Genomic DNA, 20,856 nt, shown 5'->3' with positions numbered 1-20,856 from the left:
AGAATGTGGTTCCTTCAATATACTGTACCTTCCCTGAATACGTATGCACCTTTCTGAATACTGAATATTTCACAGGAGTTATATTTTTGTGGAAATCAAAAACTCTCTTCATTCAAAGAGAAAATAAGGTAGAATAGTGTACACTCTTAGAAAAAAAGTGCTATGTAGAACCTAAAAGGGTAAATCCGTTTTTGTTCCAAGTAGAACCCTTTTGAGTTCCATGTTAGACACACTACATGGAACCCAAAAGAGTTCTACCTGGAACCACAAAGGGTTCTCCTATACTTATGGGGACAGCTGAAGAACCCTTTTGGAACCCTTTTTTCTAAGAGTGTTACATGCAATTATAAATAAGAATCGCTCAGAAATCAAATATCCATGCTGTTGATATTTCATATTGTTGATTTATAACTTTAGAAGAGCTATTTTGGATGGTGAATTGGATTGCTATCAAAGCTGCTCATTGTGGTGCTTTTATTAGAAAGTGAAAAGAGAGGAGAAGATTTCTTACATGTACAGTAATAAATTCAGCTTTATTGTAAAAAGATTCATCTCACCCCCACTTATCTTCCTGCTCCTGCAGAGTAATGTAGCTTCTGAATTGATGAGCTCTCTCATTGTTAATGATTTGCTTTTGTGGATAATAGTGTCTTATTCTATTTCCCATCATGGTCAGCCAATTGTGAGGAAAGCACTAGATCTCTCTATAATCTGTGAAGCCTGCTCTTTATATCAGAGGGGTGGTTCAGAGCTGCCTGGACACAGCACCCAGCCAAATGTCTAATTGTTTTACTGATTTTATATTATCAAAGCCTGATTAGGATCCAAGTGTATGGGCTTGTCATTATAATCCTGCAATAGCCTAGATGAAGAAAGACATATAAAGAGATCCTTGCTTAATTGTTCAAGTTCCTATAAAATGGTAATAATCTGTGTGTTACTGTTATTCTTACCTTCCTCGCTCTTGCAGCCATTGTCCCCCATTGAACACAATGGGCCAGGCCTTGAATATAAGGTGAGTTATAAGAGACAGCATGTGGAGGAGGACTGGCAGGAGCATGTGGTGAAGAGACACTCGTTTGTGGTGAAGGACACTCCCACGTTTGTGCCATATGAGATCAGGATCCAGGCAAGGAACCACCAGGGATGGGGACCTGAACCCAAAGTGGTGACGGGCTACTCTGGAGAAGACTGTGAGTGACTTAAACACAGAGAGTTTCTATGTGTATTTCACAATAATGATACTATTGAAATGTACAAGGATAATATGGTAGAGTATGTACTATTCAGCTGTGTGTATGGTAGGCTACAGTCCTTAAAATATAGACTCCTTTCTCTGAAAAGGCCGAAGTAGCTGATGAAATGTGTGATATGCATGTAGTAGCTTTATTGAGCTAAAACTCTCTTTTAGAAGTCATAAACCACTTCATTCCATGCTGGTTTGTATTTATTTATATTTCCATCTTCATCTTTAGCTTTCTTTTGGACTTGCCCTCAGGAAGTTACCTCAGGTGGTCAAATACAATGTTATAGATCAAAAAAGCACCTCAACCTTGTTAAGAATGTTTTGTCTTCCTTTAGAGGTTTCGTAATACTTTGTTGTCATCCTGTCTGGTATCATCGCTTAGGCAATAGCAGTGAGCCCCACACTAGTTCCTACCTTGTCAAAGTGGTATATCACATTATTTAGATGCAGTCACTGATCTATAGATTCATATTTTACAGAAACATATCTTTGAAGCATCTAAATACTCAACCCAGCCAATACTAAACATATATTATGATCTGGTGGATCATTCACCATAAAGCTGAGCTTATACACTGCTCAAAAAAATAAAGGGAACACTAAAATAACACATCCTAGATCTGAATGAATGAAATATTCTTATTAAATACTTTTTTCTTTACATAGTTGAATGTGCTGACAACAAAATCACACAAAAATTATCAATGGAAATCAAATTTATCAACCCATGGAGGTCTGGATTTGGAGTCACACTCAAAATTAAAGTGGAAAACCACACTATAGGCTGATCCAACTTTGATGTAATGTCCTTAAAACAAGTCAAAATGAGGCTCAGTAGTGTGTGTGGCCTCCACGTGCCTGTATGACCTCCCTACAACGCCTGGGCATGCTCCTGATGAGGTGGCGGATGGTCTCCTGAGGGATCTCCTCCCAGACCTGGACTAAAGCATCCGCCAACTCCTGGACAGTCTGTGGTCCAACGTGGCGTTGGTGGATGGGAGCGAGACATGATGTCCCAGATGTGCTCAATTGGATTCAGGTCTGGGGAACGGGCGGGCCACTCCAGCCACATGAGGTCTAGCATTGTCTTGCATTAGGAGGAACCCAGGGCCAACCGCACCAGCATATGGTCTCACAAGGGGTCTGAGGATCTCATCTTGGTACCTAATGGCAGTCAGGCTACCGCTGGCGAGCACATGGAGGGCTGTGCGGCCCCCCAAAGAAATGCCACCCCACACCATGACTGACCCACCGCCAAACCGGTCATGCTGGAGGATGTTGCAGGCAGCAGAACGTTCTCCACAGCGTCTCCCGACTCTGTCACGTCTGTCACATGTGCTCAGTGTGAACCTGCTTTCATCTGTGAAGAGCACAGGGCGCCAGTGGCGAATTTGCCAATCTTGGTGTTCTCTGGCAAATGCCAAACGTCCTGCACGGTGTTGGGCTATAAGCACAACCCCCACCTGTGGACGTCGGGCCCTCATACCACCCTCATGGAGTCTGTTTCTGACCGTTTGAGCAGACACATGCACATTTGTGGCCTGCTGGAGGTCATTTTGCAGGGCTCTGGCAGTGCTCCTCCTGCTCCTCCTTGCACAAAGGCGGAGGTAGCGGTCCTGCTGCTGGGTTGCTGCCCTCCTACGGCCTCCTCCACGTCTCCTGATGTACTGGCCTGTCTCCTGGTAGCGCCACCATGCTCTGGACACTACGCTGACAGACACAGCAAACATTCTTGCCACAGCTCGCATTGATGTGCCATCCTGGATGAGCTGCACTACCTGAGCCACTTGTGTGGGTTGTAGACTCCGTCTCATGCTACCACTAGAGTGAAAGCACCGCCAGCATTCAAAAGTGACCAAAACATCAGCCAGGAAGCATAGGAACTGAGAAGTGGTCTGTGGTCACCACCTGCAGAACCACTCTTTTATTGGGGGTGTCTTGCTAATTGCCTATAATTTCCACCTGTTGTCTATTCCGTTTGCACAACAGCATGTGAAATGTATTGTCAATCAGTGTTGCTTCCTAAGTGGACAGTTTGATTTCACAGAAGTGTGATTGACTTGGAGTTACATTGTGTTGTTTAAGTGTTCCCTTTATTTTTTTGAGCAGTGTATTTCACATGTTGGGTTGATCTTTACAGTACTTAGTGTGACAACGGGGCTGAATGGACTGTGATGTGAGTGTATTTGGCCCTGCAGTCCCCTCTGCGGCTCCTGATGATGCAGCGGTGGAGGTGATGAACAACTCGCTGGTCAAGGTCAGCTGGACGCGTGTTCACAAGGACAAGCTGCATGGACATCTGGGAGGCTACAGGGTAATTCTTTAAAACAGCCCTGAAACTTTCAGACACAGTTTAAAGGGAGAGACCTGACCTCGCTGGATCTCCTGGACCTCTCACCCCACTTTGTCTCCCTAATGCTGGCAGCGCACTGTTACCTTACACAGGCCACTAGCGCAAAATAGTATAACCCAGACTATAGCCTTCCCCATTCATGATTTATTGTCCTTTTCTCACATACGATCTGTTAGATTCATAACACTGTGTGTCCTTCTGTCATGGCGGTGTCAGATAAACTGGTGGCGGCTGCGTAGTCTGCTGGACTCAAAGAAGACTCACGGGGACAAACACACTCTGACATTCCCGGGGGACCGGAACCATGCCATGGTACCAGGGCTCACGCCCTTCTCTGAGTACAGCCTCATCGTCATGACCTTCAACAGGCGAGGCAATGGGCCAGGTAGCCACGCCGTCAACTTCAAAACCCCAGAGGGAGGTAAGACAGGAGGGGAGAGGGGCGTGCCATGGAACATATTAATTCACTACGGTGCAACTGAAGAAGAAAATAAACTATCTGGACACAAGCTTATTGTGTTACGCATTAATAATTTTTACTACTTGTATATTTGTTTCTTTCCCAGTTCCAGAGAAAAACCCAGTTTTCAGGGTCACAGATGTTCAGAAGCACACTGTCACTCTCACCTGGGCACCTCCCCTGGAGGTCAACGGAGTCCTTACAGGATACCTGCTAGAGTATCAGCTGAGTATGTACAAATCTTTCCTCTTCCCTGTTAAACTGCAGTCTCTGACATGCACCAGGCTCCCTTCATTCAATATGTCTAGCAACTCCTTGATCTTACCACTATGATATATTGCTGTGCTTATGAGTGGTACTACAGTGCATTTTTTAATGCTTTGTTAATGATAGTCTCAAGTTTAGCTCCTACAGCTGGTGTGAAATGTTTGTCTTATTATAGAAATGTGGGAAAATACATGCAGAGCTTTGATCGTGAAGATCCACAGGTTTAAATCTCACAAGTGGTTGCATGAGAATATGATCAAATGGAGAACAAAAACTCAGATGAAAAATACCCTCAAGGAGAAAAGAATGAGGGTTGAATACAGCTAAATGCTAAACGTCTGTTATTGGATGGCATCAGAAAGCATGGAAGTGGATATCCAGTGTGACTCATTGATAGTGTAACCCAGAATGACCCCCTTGGTGAGAGAGGGGTCAGTATCTGGTCAGGGTGTGGCCTGTGTGGTGTGTTGTGATCCGGCACCAGCAGCGCTGATCAAGGCCAGCGTGTCACAGCCTTTTAAGGTCTTGGTTACTGACCCCATCCTGTCCACCGGGGACTTCATCACAACCAACGGCCCAGATTAAACAGTCACAGGACAACAATAATGTGCATGTGTGTGTGTCCCCCCCTGGGCTGAAACAATAACGATGATGAGGCTGATTACAACGTTTCAAAGACGGCTTTGCAAAGTAACTCTCCCTAATGGTTTTTGATTTTTCCGCTGCACAAGAGGGTCAAAAGTGTCATGTTGTATTTCAGAAGAAGGGATGTTTTCATTATGCAATCATGATAAAGCTGATGGGCTCTTTTGAAGTGAGGGGTTTTGAAGGAAGTGATGTTAATGGTAAAGATAATGCACCAGAGGAAGCAGCAGAGGAATTGAAAGGCTGCTGCAAAACTGTTCCAGGGCTGAGCACAGCTTCTTAGAGGTTATTTGCTAACTTAATATTTCACAGGTTTCACAGGACCTACACTGTTACATTAATGGCTGATTCCATCTCTAGGGAAGGAAGAACCAACTAACAATGCAAATCAGATGTTGTTCATAGGTTGCACCTCCTTCACTCGGAAGTGTCATGCCATTGTTGTGAATAGTAGTGTCCTAAAGTCGTGATAAGCCCAGTCATTCTGGATGGAGGCTAACGACTGTTTAGTCTAAATTACACTATAGTGCCTGGAAATACGATGACATTGCTAAAGTAGTCAAATGTTCAGTAGGAAACAACTTTGCCAGCATTATCATGTCATCAAATTTACTTTAGACAGATGGAAATGTTGTCATTAGCTAGCAAAGTTTGTCAAGAATAGCTAGCAATGCTAACAGTAGCCAGCTAAAATCTGGTGTCCTCCCCTCAATCTTAGCTAACTAGTTAACGTTATACTACGTCTAAAGTCAATCTGGCAACATCAAAATGATTAAAAAGGTTTTCCTTGTAATTATTTGCCTCCTTTTGAATGACATTGTATTTCTAAGCCACTCTAATGCACTTTTGATTCAATCTTTATCAGCGCTCATTGACAATACATTGAGTAGAATGCTCAGTTGGCCATCAGTCCAAAACAAACATTCAAAACAAAATTGTGACGAAACATGCAACCCATGATTACATGCTCACACAATGTGGTCCTATATCTACCAAACCCACAACATATGATGAGTGTCCATTTCAAATGATCAATCAAATGCTTATTTTGTCCTTCTGTATCAGAGAGATCCTTTGTGTTCATTAATAGATCCAAGATGGCGTAGCAGTGAAGACGTGTTTTTGTTCGTCCTCTCGTGTACTTTTGTATTTTTCTTATTTTTTTGTATATATTTCAATATTATTTTCACTCTTTTCCATTTTAATTTCATTTTAATTCGATTATACCTTCCGGTAACCTGCCTCACCCAATGTGATACGGAATCGCTATTATTTTTAATTTTAGAACACATTCAAGAACCACCAGAAGCTAATTAGCTACAAGCTATTTAGTCATTGGTAGCCACTGCTAGCGGCTTTTACCTTCTGCACAGATACCAGCCCTGTTTTTTAGCCTGGATAATACTCGCCAATCTACCAGTATTGGACTATCTCTCCACTACCATGCCGGATTCCTGCCGTAAATCCCTGGACCACAACTTCTGATCTTCACAGCTAGCTAGTGGCTAACGCCCCTGCCACGAAGCTAGCACCAGTTAGCCGTGAGCCAGGCGCATCTATAATAACTAAATTCTATAATACCTCTTTCGCCATCTGGTTTGGATCCTCTGTCGACACGGCGCCCCGCCGCACCACCACCACTGGTCTGCCGACGAATACTCCATCCGTTGTGCCTTCAACCGGCCTCTGTCGGAGCAGACGCTCCTACTAGCCCCGGGCTACTAACTTTAAATGCCGTGTCACCCGTGTGCTAGCGTAGTGGCGACTACTCCACGGCTTCCCTGTTCCATCTACTGCTGCCCCCTGGACACTATGATCACTTGGCTACATAGCTGATGCCTGCTGGACTGTCCATTAATTCACAGTACTCCATTCTGTTTATTTTTTTTATCTGTCGGCCCCAGCCGCGAACTCAGGCTCTGGGTGTAGTTATTCCGACCCTCTCTGCCTAGTCATCGCCATTTTACCTGCTGTTGTTGTGTTAGCTGATTAGCTGTTGCTGTCTCACCTGTTGTCTTAGCTAGCTCTCCCAATCAATACCTGCGATTGCTTTATGCCTTGCTGTATGTCTCTCTCAAATGTCAATATGCCTTGTATACTGTTGTTCAGGTTAGTTATCATTGTTTTAGTTTATAATGGAGCCCCTAGTTCCACTCTTCATACCTCTGACACCTCCTTTGTCCCACCTCCCACACATGCGGTGACCTCACCCATTATAACCAGCATGTCCAGAGATACAATCTCTCTTATCATCACCCGGCGCCTGGGCTTACCTCCGCTGTACCCGCACCCCACCATACCCCTGTCTGCACATTATGCCCTGAATCTATTCTACCACGCCCTGAAATCTGTTCCTTTTATTCTTTGTCCCCAACGCTCTAGGCGACCAGTTTTGATAGCCTATAGCCTTTAGCTACTCCTCCTCTGTTCCTCGGGTGACGTGGAGGTAAACCCAGGCCCTGCATGTCCCCAGGCACCCTCATTTGTTGACTTCTGTGATCAAAAAAGCCTTGGTTTCATGCATGTCAACATCAGAAGCCTCCTCCCTAAGTTTGTTTTACTCACTGCTTTAGCACACTCTGCCAACCCTGATGTCCTTGCCGTGTCTGAATCCTGGCTTAGGAAGGCCACCAAAAATTCTGAGATTTCCATATCCAACTATAACATTTTCCGTCAAGATAGAACTGCCAAAGGGGGAGGAGTTTCAATCTACTGCAGAGATAGCCTGCAAAGTAATGTCATACTTTCCAGGTCCATACCCAAACAGTTCGAACTTCTAATTTTAAAAATTAATCTCTCCAGAAATAAGTCTCTCACTGCTGCCGCCTGCTACCGACCCCCCTCAGCTCCCAGCTGTGCCCTGGACACCATTTGTGAATTGATCGCCCCCCATCTAGCTTAAAAGTTTGTTCTGTTAGGTGACCTAAACTGGGATATGCTTAACACCCCGGCAGTCCTACAATCTAAGCTAGATGCCCTCAATCTCACACAAATCATCAAGGAACCCACCAGGTACAACCCTAAATCTGTAAACATGGGCACCCTCATAGACATTATCCTGACCAACTTGCCCTCCAAATACACCTCTGCTGTCTTCAATCAGGATCTCAGCAATCACTGCCTCATTGCCTGTATTCGCTATGGGTCCGCGGTCAAACGACCACCCCTCATCACTGTCAAACGCTCCCTAAAACACTTCTGCGAGCAGGCCTTTCTAATTGACCTGGCCCGGGTATCCTGGAAGGATATTGACCTCATCCCGTCAGTTGAGGATGCCTGGTCATTCTTTAAAGGTAACTTCCTCACCATCTTAGATAAGCATGCCCCGTTCAAAAAATGTAGAACTAAGAACAGATATAGCCCTTGGTTCACTCCAGACCTGACTGCCCTCGACCAGCACAAAAACATCCTGTGGCGGACTGCAATAGCATCGAATAGTCCCCGCGATATGCAACTGTTCAGGGAAGTCAGGAACCAATACACGCAGTCAGTCAGGAAAGCAAAGGCTAGCTTTTTCAAGCACAAATTTGCATCCTGTAGCTCTAACTCCAAAAAGTTTTGGGACCCTGTAAAGTCCATGGAGAACAAGAGCACCTCCTCCCAGCTGCCCACTGCACTGAGGCTAGGTAACACAGTCACCACCGATAAATCCATGATAATCGAAAACTTCAACAAGCATTTCTCAACGGCTGGCCATGCCTTCCACCTGGCTACTCCAACCTCGGCCAACAGCTCCGCCCCCCCCCGCAGCTACTCGCCCAAGCGTCCCCAGCTTCTCCTTTACCCAAATCCAGATAGCAGATGTTCTGAAAGAGCTGCAAAACCAGCACCCATACAAATCAGCTGGGCTTGACAATCTAGAGCCTCTATTTCTGAAACTATCCGCCGCCATTGTCGCAACCCCTATTACCAGCCTGTTCAACCTCTCATATCGTCTGAGATCCCCAAGGATTGGAAAGCTGCCGCGGTCATCCCCCTCTTCAAAGGGGGAGACACCCTGGACCCAAACTGTTACAGACCTATATCCATCCTGCCCTGCCTATCTAAGGTCTTCGAAAGCCAAGTTAATAAACAGATCACTGACCATCTTGAATCCCACCGTACCTTCTCCGCTGTGCAATCCGGTTTCCGAGCCGGTCACGGGTGCACCTCAGCCACGCTCAAGGTACTAAATGATATCATAACCGCCATCGATAAAAGACAGTACTGTGCAGCCGTCTTCATCGACCTGGCCAAGGCTTTCGACTCTGTCAATCACCATATTCTTATCAGCAGACTCAGTAGCCTCGGTTATTCTGATGACTGCCTTGCCTGGTTCACCAACTACTTTGCAGACAGAGTTCAGTGTGTCAAATCGGAGGGCATGTTGTCCGGTCCTCTGGCAGTCTCTATGGGGGTACCACAGGGTTCTCGGGCCGACTCTTTTCTCTGTATATATCAATGATGTTGCTCTTGCTGCGGGCGATTCCCTGATCCACCTCTACGCAGACGACACCATTCTGTATACTTCTGGCCCTTCCTTGGACACTGTGCTATCTAACCTCCAAACGAGCTTCAATGCCATACAACACTCCTTCCGTGGCCTCCAACTGCTCTTAAACGCTAGTAAAACCAAATGCATGCTTTTCAACCGTTCGCTGCCTGCACCCGCCCGCCCGACTAGCATCACCACCCTGGACGATTCTGACCTAGAATATGTGGACATCTATAAATACCTAGGTGTCTGGCTAGACTGTAAACTCTCCTTCCAGACTCATATTTAACATCTCCAATCCAAAATCAAATCAAGAATCGGCTTTCTATTTCGCAACAAAGCCTCCTTCACTCACGCCGCCAAACTTACCCTAGTAAAACTGACTATCCTACCGATCCTCGACTTCGGCGATGTCATCTACAAAATAGCTTCCAATACTCTACTCAGCAAACTAGATGCAGTTTATCATAGTGCCATCCGTTTTGTTACTATACCACCCACCACTGCGACCTGTATGCTCTAGTCGGCTGGCCCTCGCTACATATTCGTCGCCAGACCCACTGGCTCCAGGTCATCTATAAGTCCATGCTAGGTAAAGCTCCGCCTTATCTCAGTTCACGATAACAACACCCACCCGTAGCACGCGCTCCAGCAGGTATGTCTCACTGATCATCCCAAAAGCCAACACCTCATTTGGCCGCCTTTCCTTCCAGTTCTCTGCTGCCTGTGACTGGAACGAATTGCAAAAATTGCTGAAGTTGGAGACTTTTATTTCCCTCACCAACTTTAAACATCTGCTATCTGAGCAGCTAACCGATCACTGCAGCTGTACATAGTCCATCTGTAAACAGCCCACCCAATTTACCTACCTCATCCCCTTACTGTTTTTATTAATTTACTTTTTCTGCTCTTCTGCACACCAGTATCTCTACTTGCATATGATCATCTGATGATTTATCACTCCAGTGTTAATCTGCTAAATTGTAATTATTCGCTCCTATGGCCTATTTATTGCCTACCTCCTCATGCCTTTTGCACACAATGTATATAGACTCATTTTTTTTCCTACTGTGTTATTGACTTGTTTATTGTTTACTCCATGTGTAACTCTGTGTTGTTGTCTGTTCACACTGCTATGCTTTATCTTGGCCAGGTCGCAGTTGTAAATGAGAACTTGTTCTCAACTAGCCTACCTGGTTAAATAAAGGTGAAATATATATATATTTTTTTAAATACATGAAGACACGTTTAATCGAGTCTCTGTGTGTGTTTAGTCAACGACACAGACGAGGTGGGTGTCCTGCAGACTGTGGACATCAGCAACCCTGACACCACCATGTGGGTCCTGCAGAACCTGGAGGCCATCAGCAGATACAAGTTCTACCTGCGCCCCTGCACCAGGGTGGGCTGTGGGCCCCGGGTCAGCAAGGAGAGCACCACCACGCCTGAAGCACGTAAGTCACACAGGCCGAGTTGTGGCAGGGGGATACTAGAGGGAATCCTTTGAGAATGGAAGGGGGGTATGGGTGTATTGTTGGGGAAAATAGCAAGACGTGGTAGCAGGACTTTGTATTAGAGGGATGATGTACTCTGTAAATGACCAAGCCTGTACACCGTAAATGACCAAGCCTGTACACTGTAGATGACCAAGCCATTTCAGTAATGTATTAGCTCATTGAATTTCAGGGACTATGATATTGGCTCCGACTGCCAGGCTTTTCATATCTCCATCTAAGTAATGTTTGTGGGTAAACAATATCATAAGGGTGTGAGAAGGGGTTTCATTCATCATTGTCATAAAAGAGCAAATGCTTATTGATTTGAAGGAGAAAGCGAGCTATGAAACAAATGGCTGGAAAAGAGAATTGCCTTCAGCAAGGGAAAATGCACATTTTCTGCATCGTATTGTATAATTATATAGGAATTGGTAAGGTAAGTAGATTGCCATTGCAATGTTTGGCTCATGCATATGACACAACATTTTCATCTTATGAATTCTATGTCAGTTCTACTTCAGTGGAGTGGTAGATGTACTCTGTCGGAACCAGGCCAAGCTCAATTCAACTGAGTCTTTGGGAATGGAGATAAGGGGGTGACACCAGTCAAAGATGATTAGAATCTAATGAAAATAAGCAAGTGCACTTGAATGTGTAATGTAGGGTCTGCACTGTGGTGCCACATCACACATAGCCTCTGTCTAACAATAGTAATAATTGATTTGGGTACTCTCTAATCGTAAGGGCTTGTAAATTGAAATAAATGGTTAACAAAACATAGCATCCTTTTCAATCAAACACAGTAAGCAGGCTTCTGGGATTAATGAAATGCAAGAATGCATGTTTAGATTGATTTACTAAACAAAACACCATTATGGTATGAAATCAAAATAAGTATGCTTTCTCCGAGTGTGGGAGTAATGTCAAATCAAATCATGTTTTATTTGTCACGTGCTTTGTAAATAACAGGTGTAGACTAATAGTGAAATGCTAACTTACGGGCCCTTCCCAACATTGCAGAGAGAATAATAACACAAGGAGTAAATACACAATGAAGTAACAATAACTTGGCTATATACACGGGGTCCCAGTACCAAGTCAATGTGCAGGCGTATGAGGTAATTGAGGTAGATGCATTGCCTTCAGAAAGTATTCATACCCCTTGAGTTATTCTACATTTTGTTGCTAGACATCATTGCTAGACAACCATTTTCAGGTCTTGCCATAGATTTTTTGTATATTTAAGTCAAAACTGTAACTCGGCCAGGCAGGAACATTAACTGTCTGCTTGGTGAGGAACTCCAGTGTAGATTTGGCCTTGTGTTTTAGTTTAACTTCTCTGGGATATGTGGGACGCTAACGTCCCACTTGGCCAAAAGCCAGTAAAAATGCAGAGCGCCAAATTCAAATAAATTACTATAAAGATCTAACTTTCATGAAATCACACATGAAAGACACCAAATTAAAGCTACACTTGTTGTGAATCCAGCCAACGTGTCTGATTTCAAAAAGGATTTACGGCGAAAGCACACCTTGCGATTATGTTAGGTCAGTACATAGCCACAGAAAAACACAGCCATTTTTCCAGCCAAAGAGAGGAGTAACAAAAAGCAGAAAGATAAAATTAATCACTAACCTTTGATGATCTTCATCAAATGACACTCATAGGACTTCATGTTACACAATACATGTATGTTTTGTTCGGTAAAGTTCATATTTATATCCAAAAATCGGAGTTTAGGCGGGACGCTACTGTCTCACTTGGCCAAAAGCCAGAGAAAATGCAGAGCTCCAAATTCAAATAAATTACTATAAAAATCAAACTTTCATTAAATCACACATGAAAGATACCAAATTAAAGCTACACTGGTTGTGAATCCAGCCAACATGTCAGAATTCAAATAGGCTTTTCGGCGAAAGCAAACAATGCTATTATCTGAGGATAGCACCATAGTAAACAAAGAGAGAGAAGCATATTTCAACCCTGCAGGCGCGACACAAAACGCAGAAATAAAAATATAATTCATGCCTTACCTTTGACGAGCTTCTGTTGTTGGCACTCCAATATGTCCCATAAACATCACAAATGGTCCTTTTTTTTTATTAACCTTTCACGAGTATCAATCCCGGATCCGGGAGCACCCCCCACCCCCCACACACTGATTAGCATAGCTAGCATAGCTTCACAAGTAGATAGTAGCATCTAAATATCATTAAATCACAAGTCCAAGACACCAGATGAAAGATACAGATCTTGTGAATAAAGCCACCATTTCAGATTTTTAAAATGTTTTACAGGGAAGACAAAATATGTAAATCTATTAGCTAAACACGTTAGCAAAATACACCACTATTCTAACTCCATCAGTTTCTTACTCCTTCAGGTGCTATCACCAATTCGGCTCAACTAAGATATTGATAGCCAATAACCTATAAAAAAAACCATCAGATGACAGTCTGATAACATATTCATGGTATAGGATAGTTTTTGTTAGAAAAAAGTGCATATTTCAGGTAGAAATCACAGTTTACAATTGCACCGACCATCACAAATCGACTAGAATTACTAGATAGAGCAACGTGTATGACCAATTTACTCATCATAAAACATTTCATAAAAATAGACAAAGCATAGCAATGGAAAGACCCAGTTCTTGTGATTTCAGACCATATTTCAGATTTTCTAAGCGTTTTTCAGCGAAAACACAATAAATCGATAAGTTAGCATACTACATGTGCAAACGTTACCAGAGCATCGATTCCAGCCAAAGAGCGCTATAACGTAATCACCGCCAAAATATATTAATTTTTTCACTAACCTTCTCAGAATTCTTCCGATGACACTCCTGTAACATCATTTTACAACATACATATACAGTTTGTTCGAAAAGGTGCATATTTAGCCATACAAAACCGTGGTTACACAATAAAAATACTAGGAAATCAAGCCTCAATATGTCTGACGTCATCTATCAGAGTGATCTAGTTTAATTGAAAGCTAATCATATACTTGACTAAAAAATACAGGGTTGACAGGAATCGAAAGACAAATTAGTTCTTAATGCAATCGCTGATTTACATTTCTAAAATTATCCTTACTGTGCAATACAGGGTTCGCCAAGCGAAGGGATAGAAAACAAAATGGCGAAATATGCGTTTAAAATATTTCGACAGAACAACGATTTATCATATTAAATATTACTTACTATGAGGTGATTTTCCATCGGATTCTTGGGCAATGTATTCTTTCTTGGGTATAATCTTCTTTTGGTCGAAAGATGTCCTTTGTCCGTCTAAATGCCCGCTAACGTTCAACCAGGACCCCGAAATGTGCCCGGTGCTTCACATAGAAATGCATCAAAATCGCACTAAACGGATATAAATTGCTATAAAACGGTTTAAATTAACTACCTTATGATGTTTCTAAGTCCTATATCGAATTAAATTACAGACGGATACATTTCAAGTTGATAACCGAGCCTGTGAAAATGGCATCCGGAGGTCCCTTCCTGCGTAAGGGCGAGCGTCGAAAGGGGGGCTACTCTCACTCCTTGGTCTTTTATAACCTCTGAGAGCTACCTAGAAGGCCCATTCCACTTCTCATTGGTTACTGACATCCAGGGGAAGGCGGGTGCAGTTCGTGTCGTTCCATAGGATAGACAGAGACCTTAAAAACTGATCTGAAACCAGAGCTTCGCTCTCAGACCTTTCACTGTCTGTCATGGATTTCGCTGTAGAAAGAGTTCTGGGTCACCCACAGACATAATTTCAACGTTGTATGAAACTAGAAAGTGTTTTCTATCCAATAGAATTAATAATATGCATATTGTACGAGCAAGAATTGAGTACTAGGCAGTTTAATTTGGAGACGACAAAATGCTAATTCGGAACAGCACCCCCTGTAGTCGCAAGAAGTTAATTCCATCAATATATATCCAAAATGTCCATTTATTTGGCGCGTTTGATCCAGAAAAACACCGGTTCCAACTTGAGCAACGTGACTACAAAATATCTCAAAGGTTACCTGTAAACTTTGCCAAAACATTTCTTTACTTTTGTAATACAACTTTAGGTATTTTGTAACGTAAATAATCGATAAAATTGAAGACGCGATGATCTGTGTTCAATAGAGGATTAAAACAAACTATAGCTAGCTTTCTGGTCACGCGCCTCTTTCTGGTCACGCGCCGTACTTCTTCATTACACAAAAGACAAACCGTCAACCAATTTCTGAAGACTGTTGACATTCAGTGGAAGCGATGGGAACTGCATTGGAAATCTGGATTCCCAATGAAAATCCATTGAAAAGAGAGTGACCTCAAAAAAAAATTCTGAATGGTTTGTCCTCGGGGTTTCACCTGCCAAATAAGTTATGTTATACTCACAGACATGATTCAAACAGTTTTAGAAACTTCAGAGTGTTTTCTATCCAAATCTACTAATAATATGCATATCTTTTCTTTTACTTTTATTTTTTTATCCTGAAAATCTCCCCAGTCCTTAACCATTAGAAGCATACCCATAACATGATTCAGCCACCACTATGCTTGAAAATATGGAGAGTAGGACTCAGTAGAGTTGAATATTTTCCTGGTATTTTACAAATGTTCCCGCCAAACCGGAAGTGTCATTCAAAAGCGTTATAAAGCATAAAAATATGTCTGGATTTGATTAGAGCTTTGATCAGCATGAAAATTCAAACCTGATGCTACCTGACCCTGATGAACCATATATTAAATACATTAACAACATTTAATGAGCACAAGCCCAAAAAAGACCAAATAATTGTGCCTTTATCCAATACATATATGTGTAGGCTACTGCACATTATGCTCAACAGAAAAACATAAAAGCCAATAGATGTAGCTAGCTGTATGCTATCTTGGGTAAATAAATGAATCTAGCTCCAGTAGGCTAATATTTTTGAGTGTGAACTGTTTTACTGTATTGTATTATATGGACTGGAATTACGCACATCTTTCAAACCATGATAAAGCAGAAGAGAACATGTGATTCTGGTGCAGCACATGCAGCCTACAAAGTTACAAGTATAGGCTAGCAAATTTGATTATAACGTTGAAATATAATAGAGCCTGTTTGTAAAAGTAGTATATATACCTTTCATAATATTTCCCCTAATGTTATTAGCTTACCTCCTCTTTCTCTATTGTTGCTTTGTTCCTTCCTCACTTTCAACAGTTAATAGAAATATGTTTCGTTGTCCTTATCTTCATCATTCTAATGAAATCCTTGAGTAATATAGAACTAGAATTAGATGCAGAAGGCTTTAATTTCTCATCACAAAGATTGAATGGTTATGTGTCTCAATAAATAATTGCTATAGCCTACCGCCATAGCGTATTCGCTCTTTCAAACTATCCGTGAGTTCTATTGGCTGCTGTATTTAACATTCAGCAAAAAGATTTTGCGTCCCTCTTCGAATAGTCTATTGGTATAAGAAAAAAAAGTCCAGCAGGCTATTCTAGTCTAGCTTTTCCTGCATGGGACTCCAAGAGCTAAGGAGCGTTTGTTAAGGAGAGAGGCCAGCGGAGCACAGGTGCTTGGGTATTGTGCAAGAGACAGAGGCTATACGTTAGAAGCTTATAATGCATAACCCATCATAAATTAGCTAAATATAAGGCTAGTACTGCATTGAATTTCTTACCTGAAAGAGGTAGGCTAGGACATCTATATATAGGCTATATATCAATCTAGAACAGGATTGTCTATGTTGGATGCCATTTGAATGGTGTTAATGGAGAGAGAGGAAGACTGAGAGAGTGCTCACATGTGCACTGATTTAAAGCAATGATATTCAAGTGATAGGCTATTATAAAACTCTGCAGCTGCAAATTAAAAAACTACAAAACTTTACTGTTAGGCGGAGCAGCACAGGGGAACCCAAGAGCAGACTCAGACCAAGAAACAGGGATGAATGAACCAAGGTATTTATTGTAACACAGGGAGATATGGAGTGCAGATCTGGGGAAGCTCGTATGAGTGGTAGGAAACTAGATGTGGAGACTGAGGTTGGAGTGAGCTGGGTTGGAACAGGGTAAACAGGTCCGGAGAGGAATCCAATGGAGTGTCACGCCCTGACCTTAGAGAGCTTTTTATGTCTCTATTTTGGTTTGGTCAGGGTGTGATTTGGCATTCTATGTTCATTTTTCTATGTGTTGTATTTCTTTGTTTTGGCCGGGTATGGTTTTCAATCAGGGACAGCTGTCTATCGTTGTCTCTGATTGGGAACCATATTTAGGTAGCATTTTCCCACCTGTGTTTTGTGGGTAGTTATTTTCTGTTTAGTGTTTTCTGCACCTGACAGGACTGTTTCGGTTTCGTTTCTCACTTTGTTATTTTGTTCTTGTGTTCAGTGTTAATAAATATCATGAACACTTACCACGCTGCGCTTTGGTCCGATCCTTCTTCATGCAACGATGACCGTTACAGGAGTGGTGGTGTGGTGAATCCAGAACAGGGTAGCAGGTTGGTGAGATGTGGAACAGGAGACAGGAGCCAGAGTCAGAGCGGCAAAACTGCAGTGAGAGGATAAACAGCGTCAGGCAGGGAAACAGACACAGCAGGGTAACAGGATCTTGAATAATCATAAATAGCTAGAATCATAAACTGACTGAGCAGAGATTACGATCTGGCAGAGTGGGACTGAGTATTTGTAGAGATCTTGATTATGGAACGAGTTGCAGCTGGTGAGGATCCGCTCTGGCTCCAGCACACCTGTCTCCAACCACACAATCACAAACAAACAGAAAGGGAGGGAGAGAGAGAGAGAGTGTACTGGAGAAGTGGCTGCAGGTCAAGGAGACACCGGATGTTCACTAGGGGGTGTGGCAGGAGCAGATGTGACATTAACAATTAATAAACAAGGTGAGCCCCGAAAGCCAGATGATTATGGGTACAGTAAATTACATACGGTCAGTAAGTGCATTCAGTCTTTATATTACTGTAGTATAGGCTATGCTGGAGCAAATGTAGGCCTACCTGTCACAAGAAAAAAAGTTACCATGATGAGATGATAGGTCTACATGCATTGTGAATTGCACTCCATACTGAGATGGGCTGTCTGTCCCCACCCTGAGCGTTGATTCATCATGCAAAGTCTGCAGAGAAGCCAGATTTAGACATTGCACATAATTTAATAGTTCAATTTCAAGCCATGCTGTTCATAAACATCATTTATAATATTTTACTGGTTCCTCGGTTATCCCGGGAAAAGAGAGTGGTTTTGGGAGGGAAATTCCTGGTAAATCTCGATACCCGGGTTTCCACCGTTCCCACCATTCAACCCTAGTACTCAGTAATGTGTTGTATTGTATTTGCCCCAAAATTAACACTTTGTATTCAGGCGTCCTTCTTTTCACTCTGTCAATTAGGTTATTATTGTGGAGTAACTACAATGTCGTTGATCCATCCTCAGTTTTCTCCTATCACAGACATTAAACTCTGTAACTGCTCCAATGTTACGATTGGCCTCATAGTGAAATCCCTGAGCGGTTTCCTTCCTCTCCAGCTACTAAGTTAGGAAGGACGTCTGTATCTTTGTAGTGACTGGGTGTATTGATAAACCATCCAAATTGTAATTAATAACTTCACCATGCTCTACGGGATATTCAATGTCTGCTTTTTTAAAGCATGCTACTTATTATTTGACTTGTTAAGCAAATTTTCACTCCTGAACTTATTTAGGCTTGCATAATAGAGAGGTTCTTGAATACTTATTGACTCAAGACATTTCAGCTTTTCATTTTTTATTCATTTAAAACATTTAGAAAAACGTATTTCCACTTATGGAAATACTGTCACGCCCTGACCTTAGAGATCCTTATTTATTCTCTATGTTTGGTTAGGTCAGGGTGTGACTCGGGTGGGAGAATCTATGTTTTCTATTTCTTTGGTGTTTTTGCCTAGTGTGGTTCCTAATCAGAGGCAGCTGTCTATCGTTGTCTCTGATTGGGGATCATATAATAGTTGTCATTTTCCGTTTGGGTTTTGTGGGGTGTTGTTTTCCGTTTAGTGTCTGTGCCTGATGGAACTGTTCGCTTTCGTTTTTGTATTCGTTATGTTTGTTTGAGTGATTCTTGACAATAAAGATCATGAACACTTTCCACGCTGCGCTTTGGTCTCAATTAGACGACAGCCGTTACAAATACGTTATGGGGTATTGTGTATAGGCCAGTAACAAAAATGTTATTTTTAATGCATTTTAAATTCAGGATGTAACACAACAAAATGTGGAAAATGTCAAGGGCTGTGAATACATTCTGTACATACAGTATAGATAGGGGTAAAGTGACTAATGTAATATTGTTTTGAATATATACCCTGTAAACTCAGGAAAGACGGAGATGGCCCTGAGTTGTAATCTGCTTAATTTACATGATTGGATCTCCCATCACATTTATGTAGGGAAACATTTTGCATCTTTTTCATGCTTATATTGCAGTTGGTGTCAGCACATGTTCTTGCTGTGCCATGCTGAAGTACGTAAGGCTTTTAACTTATGCAATTGATAATAATGTATGCCCGTCAGGTGGGTATCCATCTTCTTGATGATACATTCACTGTGTGGTGTGGAAGCTAAAACCACTTTCCAAACATGTATCTACTTGGCAATGCTTTCCTTTTTTATCTTCCGTCTCCTCACCAGCTTCCACAGTGGTATCCACTGTGAGTATGTAGATTTCTGTTTATGTGCAGTACAAAGCAACTTATGTAGTCTAACACTGATGTAAATCATCCCTACAGGTATATTCTCTGTGAAATAACTACATTGATTTATTTCTGCATGAGTCATCCATTAATTATTTGTATCAAATCCTTGGTGGATACTTGAGTAGTACTGTAGCTCTCGCATTCCATTTCTGACAAAAAACTATTCTTCTGATATCTGTTAGTATGATTTCTATAAGCTATACTGTATGCAGTTTCTTTAACATAGACTAGCTGTGAGTGCATGAATATGGATAAAGGGCTGATATACAGGTGGGAGGTGAATCTTGGAGGCAGCAGCTCCTGGCCCAGTTGCCTGCATGGTTGACCAGGTCAAGCAGGCGTTTAGAAAACAAGTCTGATGTCAGAAACCATTAAGACACATATTTCACACAAATAAGGAACTAAGATGATGCAGATACTCCCCTCATCTGTGAATAATTGCCCTTCTCTGTTGCGTGCCCTTGCCATCAGCGCTGAGCACTCTGATGCCTCCGTTCATTAGTAGACCAATACAGACTCCGCTGTTTTCAGACAAAGTTTGTGGGTTTCTCTACAGTAACAATGGTAATGAGGATCCCGTTTATAAATTCATATGAATCCAGTCTCATTAGTGAATCTGTAAATTAATATTGCCTTTTGTTCCAACAACATCAGGCTCAATGCCACACGTATTACAAACAGAGGGTTCAAATGAAGCTTTAGGTACAGCATACAGGAAGGCTATCAGACGTGCATATGCTGTATATTGTAGTGTCAACAAAAGTTCAAATGATGACGTCTTTGTTTCATCAGAGGAAAAGTCCCTTCCTGTAGTATAAATCATTACCAATGATCACCTCTAACCACACATTAGACCTTATTTGCTAGTTGTTTGATGGTATTCATTGCTCAAGCCACGATTGTGCACCCCAATTAAAAGTCAGACATGCTTTTAAGTTATGTACCCAGTAGGTCTCTCAGGTCCTCTGGCACTGGCTGTTTAACTATCTACTACTACTATCTACTAACTAACTAACTAAAGACAGTCCTGTTTTTTAAGGGGCGGCAGGTAGCCTAGTGGTTAGAGCGTTGGACCCGTAAAAGGTTGCTAGATTGAATCCCTGAGCTGACAAGGTAAGAATCTGTTGTTCTGCCCCTGAACCAGGCAGTTAATCCACTGTTCCTATGCTGTCATTGTAAATAAGA

General features: G+C 42.3%; 1 protein-coding gene across 5 annotated transcripts in view; it reads left to right on the top strand.

The window, feature by feature from the left end:
• Positions 1-20,856, top strand: part of LOC139556030 (neural cell adhesion molecule L1-like protein) — a 104,904-nt gene that overhangs the window by 78,224 nt on the left and 5,824 nt on the right. For all 5 annotated transcript variants that reach the window (XM_071369540.1, XM_071369524.1, XM_071369531.1 and 2 more), the window contains 5 exons: positions 971-1,193; positions 3,445-3,560; positions 3,816-4,020; positions 4,166-4,288; positions 10,720-10,899. In XM_071369540.1, the coding sequence (XP_071225641.1) occupies positions 971-1,193; positions 3,445-3,560; positions 3,816-4,020; positions 4,166-4,288; positions 10,720-10,899 (847 nt within the window). The remainder of the gene's footprint in view (positions 1-970; positions 1,194-3,444; positions 3,561-3,815; positions 4,021-4,165; positions 4,289-10,719; positions 10,900-20,856) is intronic.

The sequence above is a fragment of the Salvelinus alpinus genome, chromosome 2 (genome assembly GCF_045679555.1).
Source record: "Salvelinus alpinus chromosome 2, SLU_Salpinus.1, whole genome shotgun sequence".
NCBI lineage: Eukaryota > Metazoa > Chordata > Actinopteri > Salmoniformes > Salmonidae > Salvelinus > Salvelinus alpinus.
This window is presented reverse-complemented; position numbering and strand designations above follow the sequence as displayed.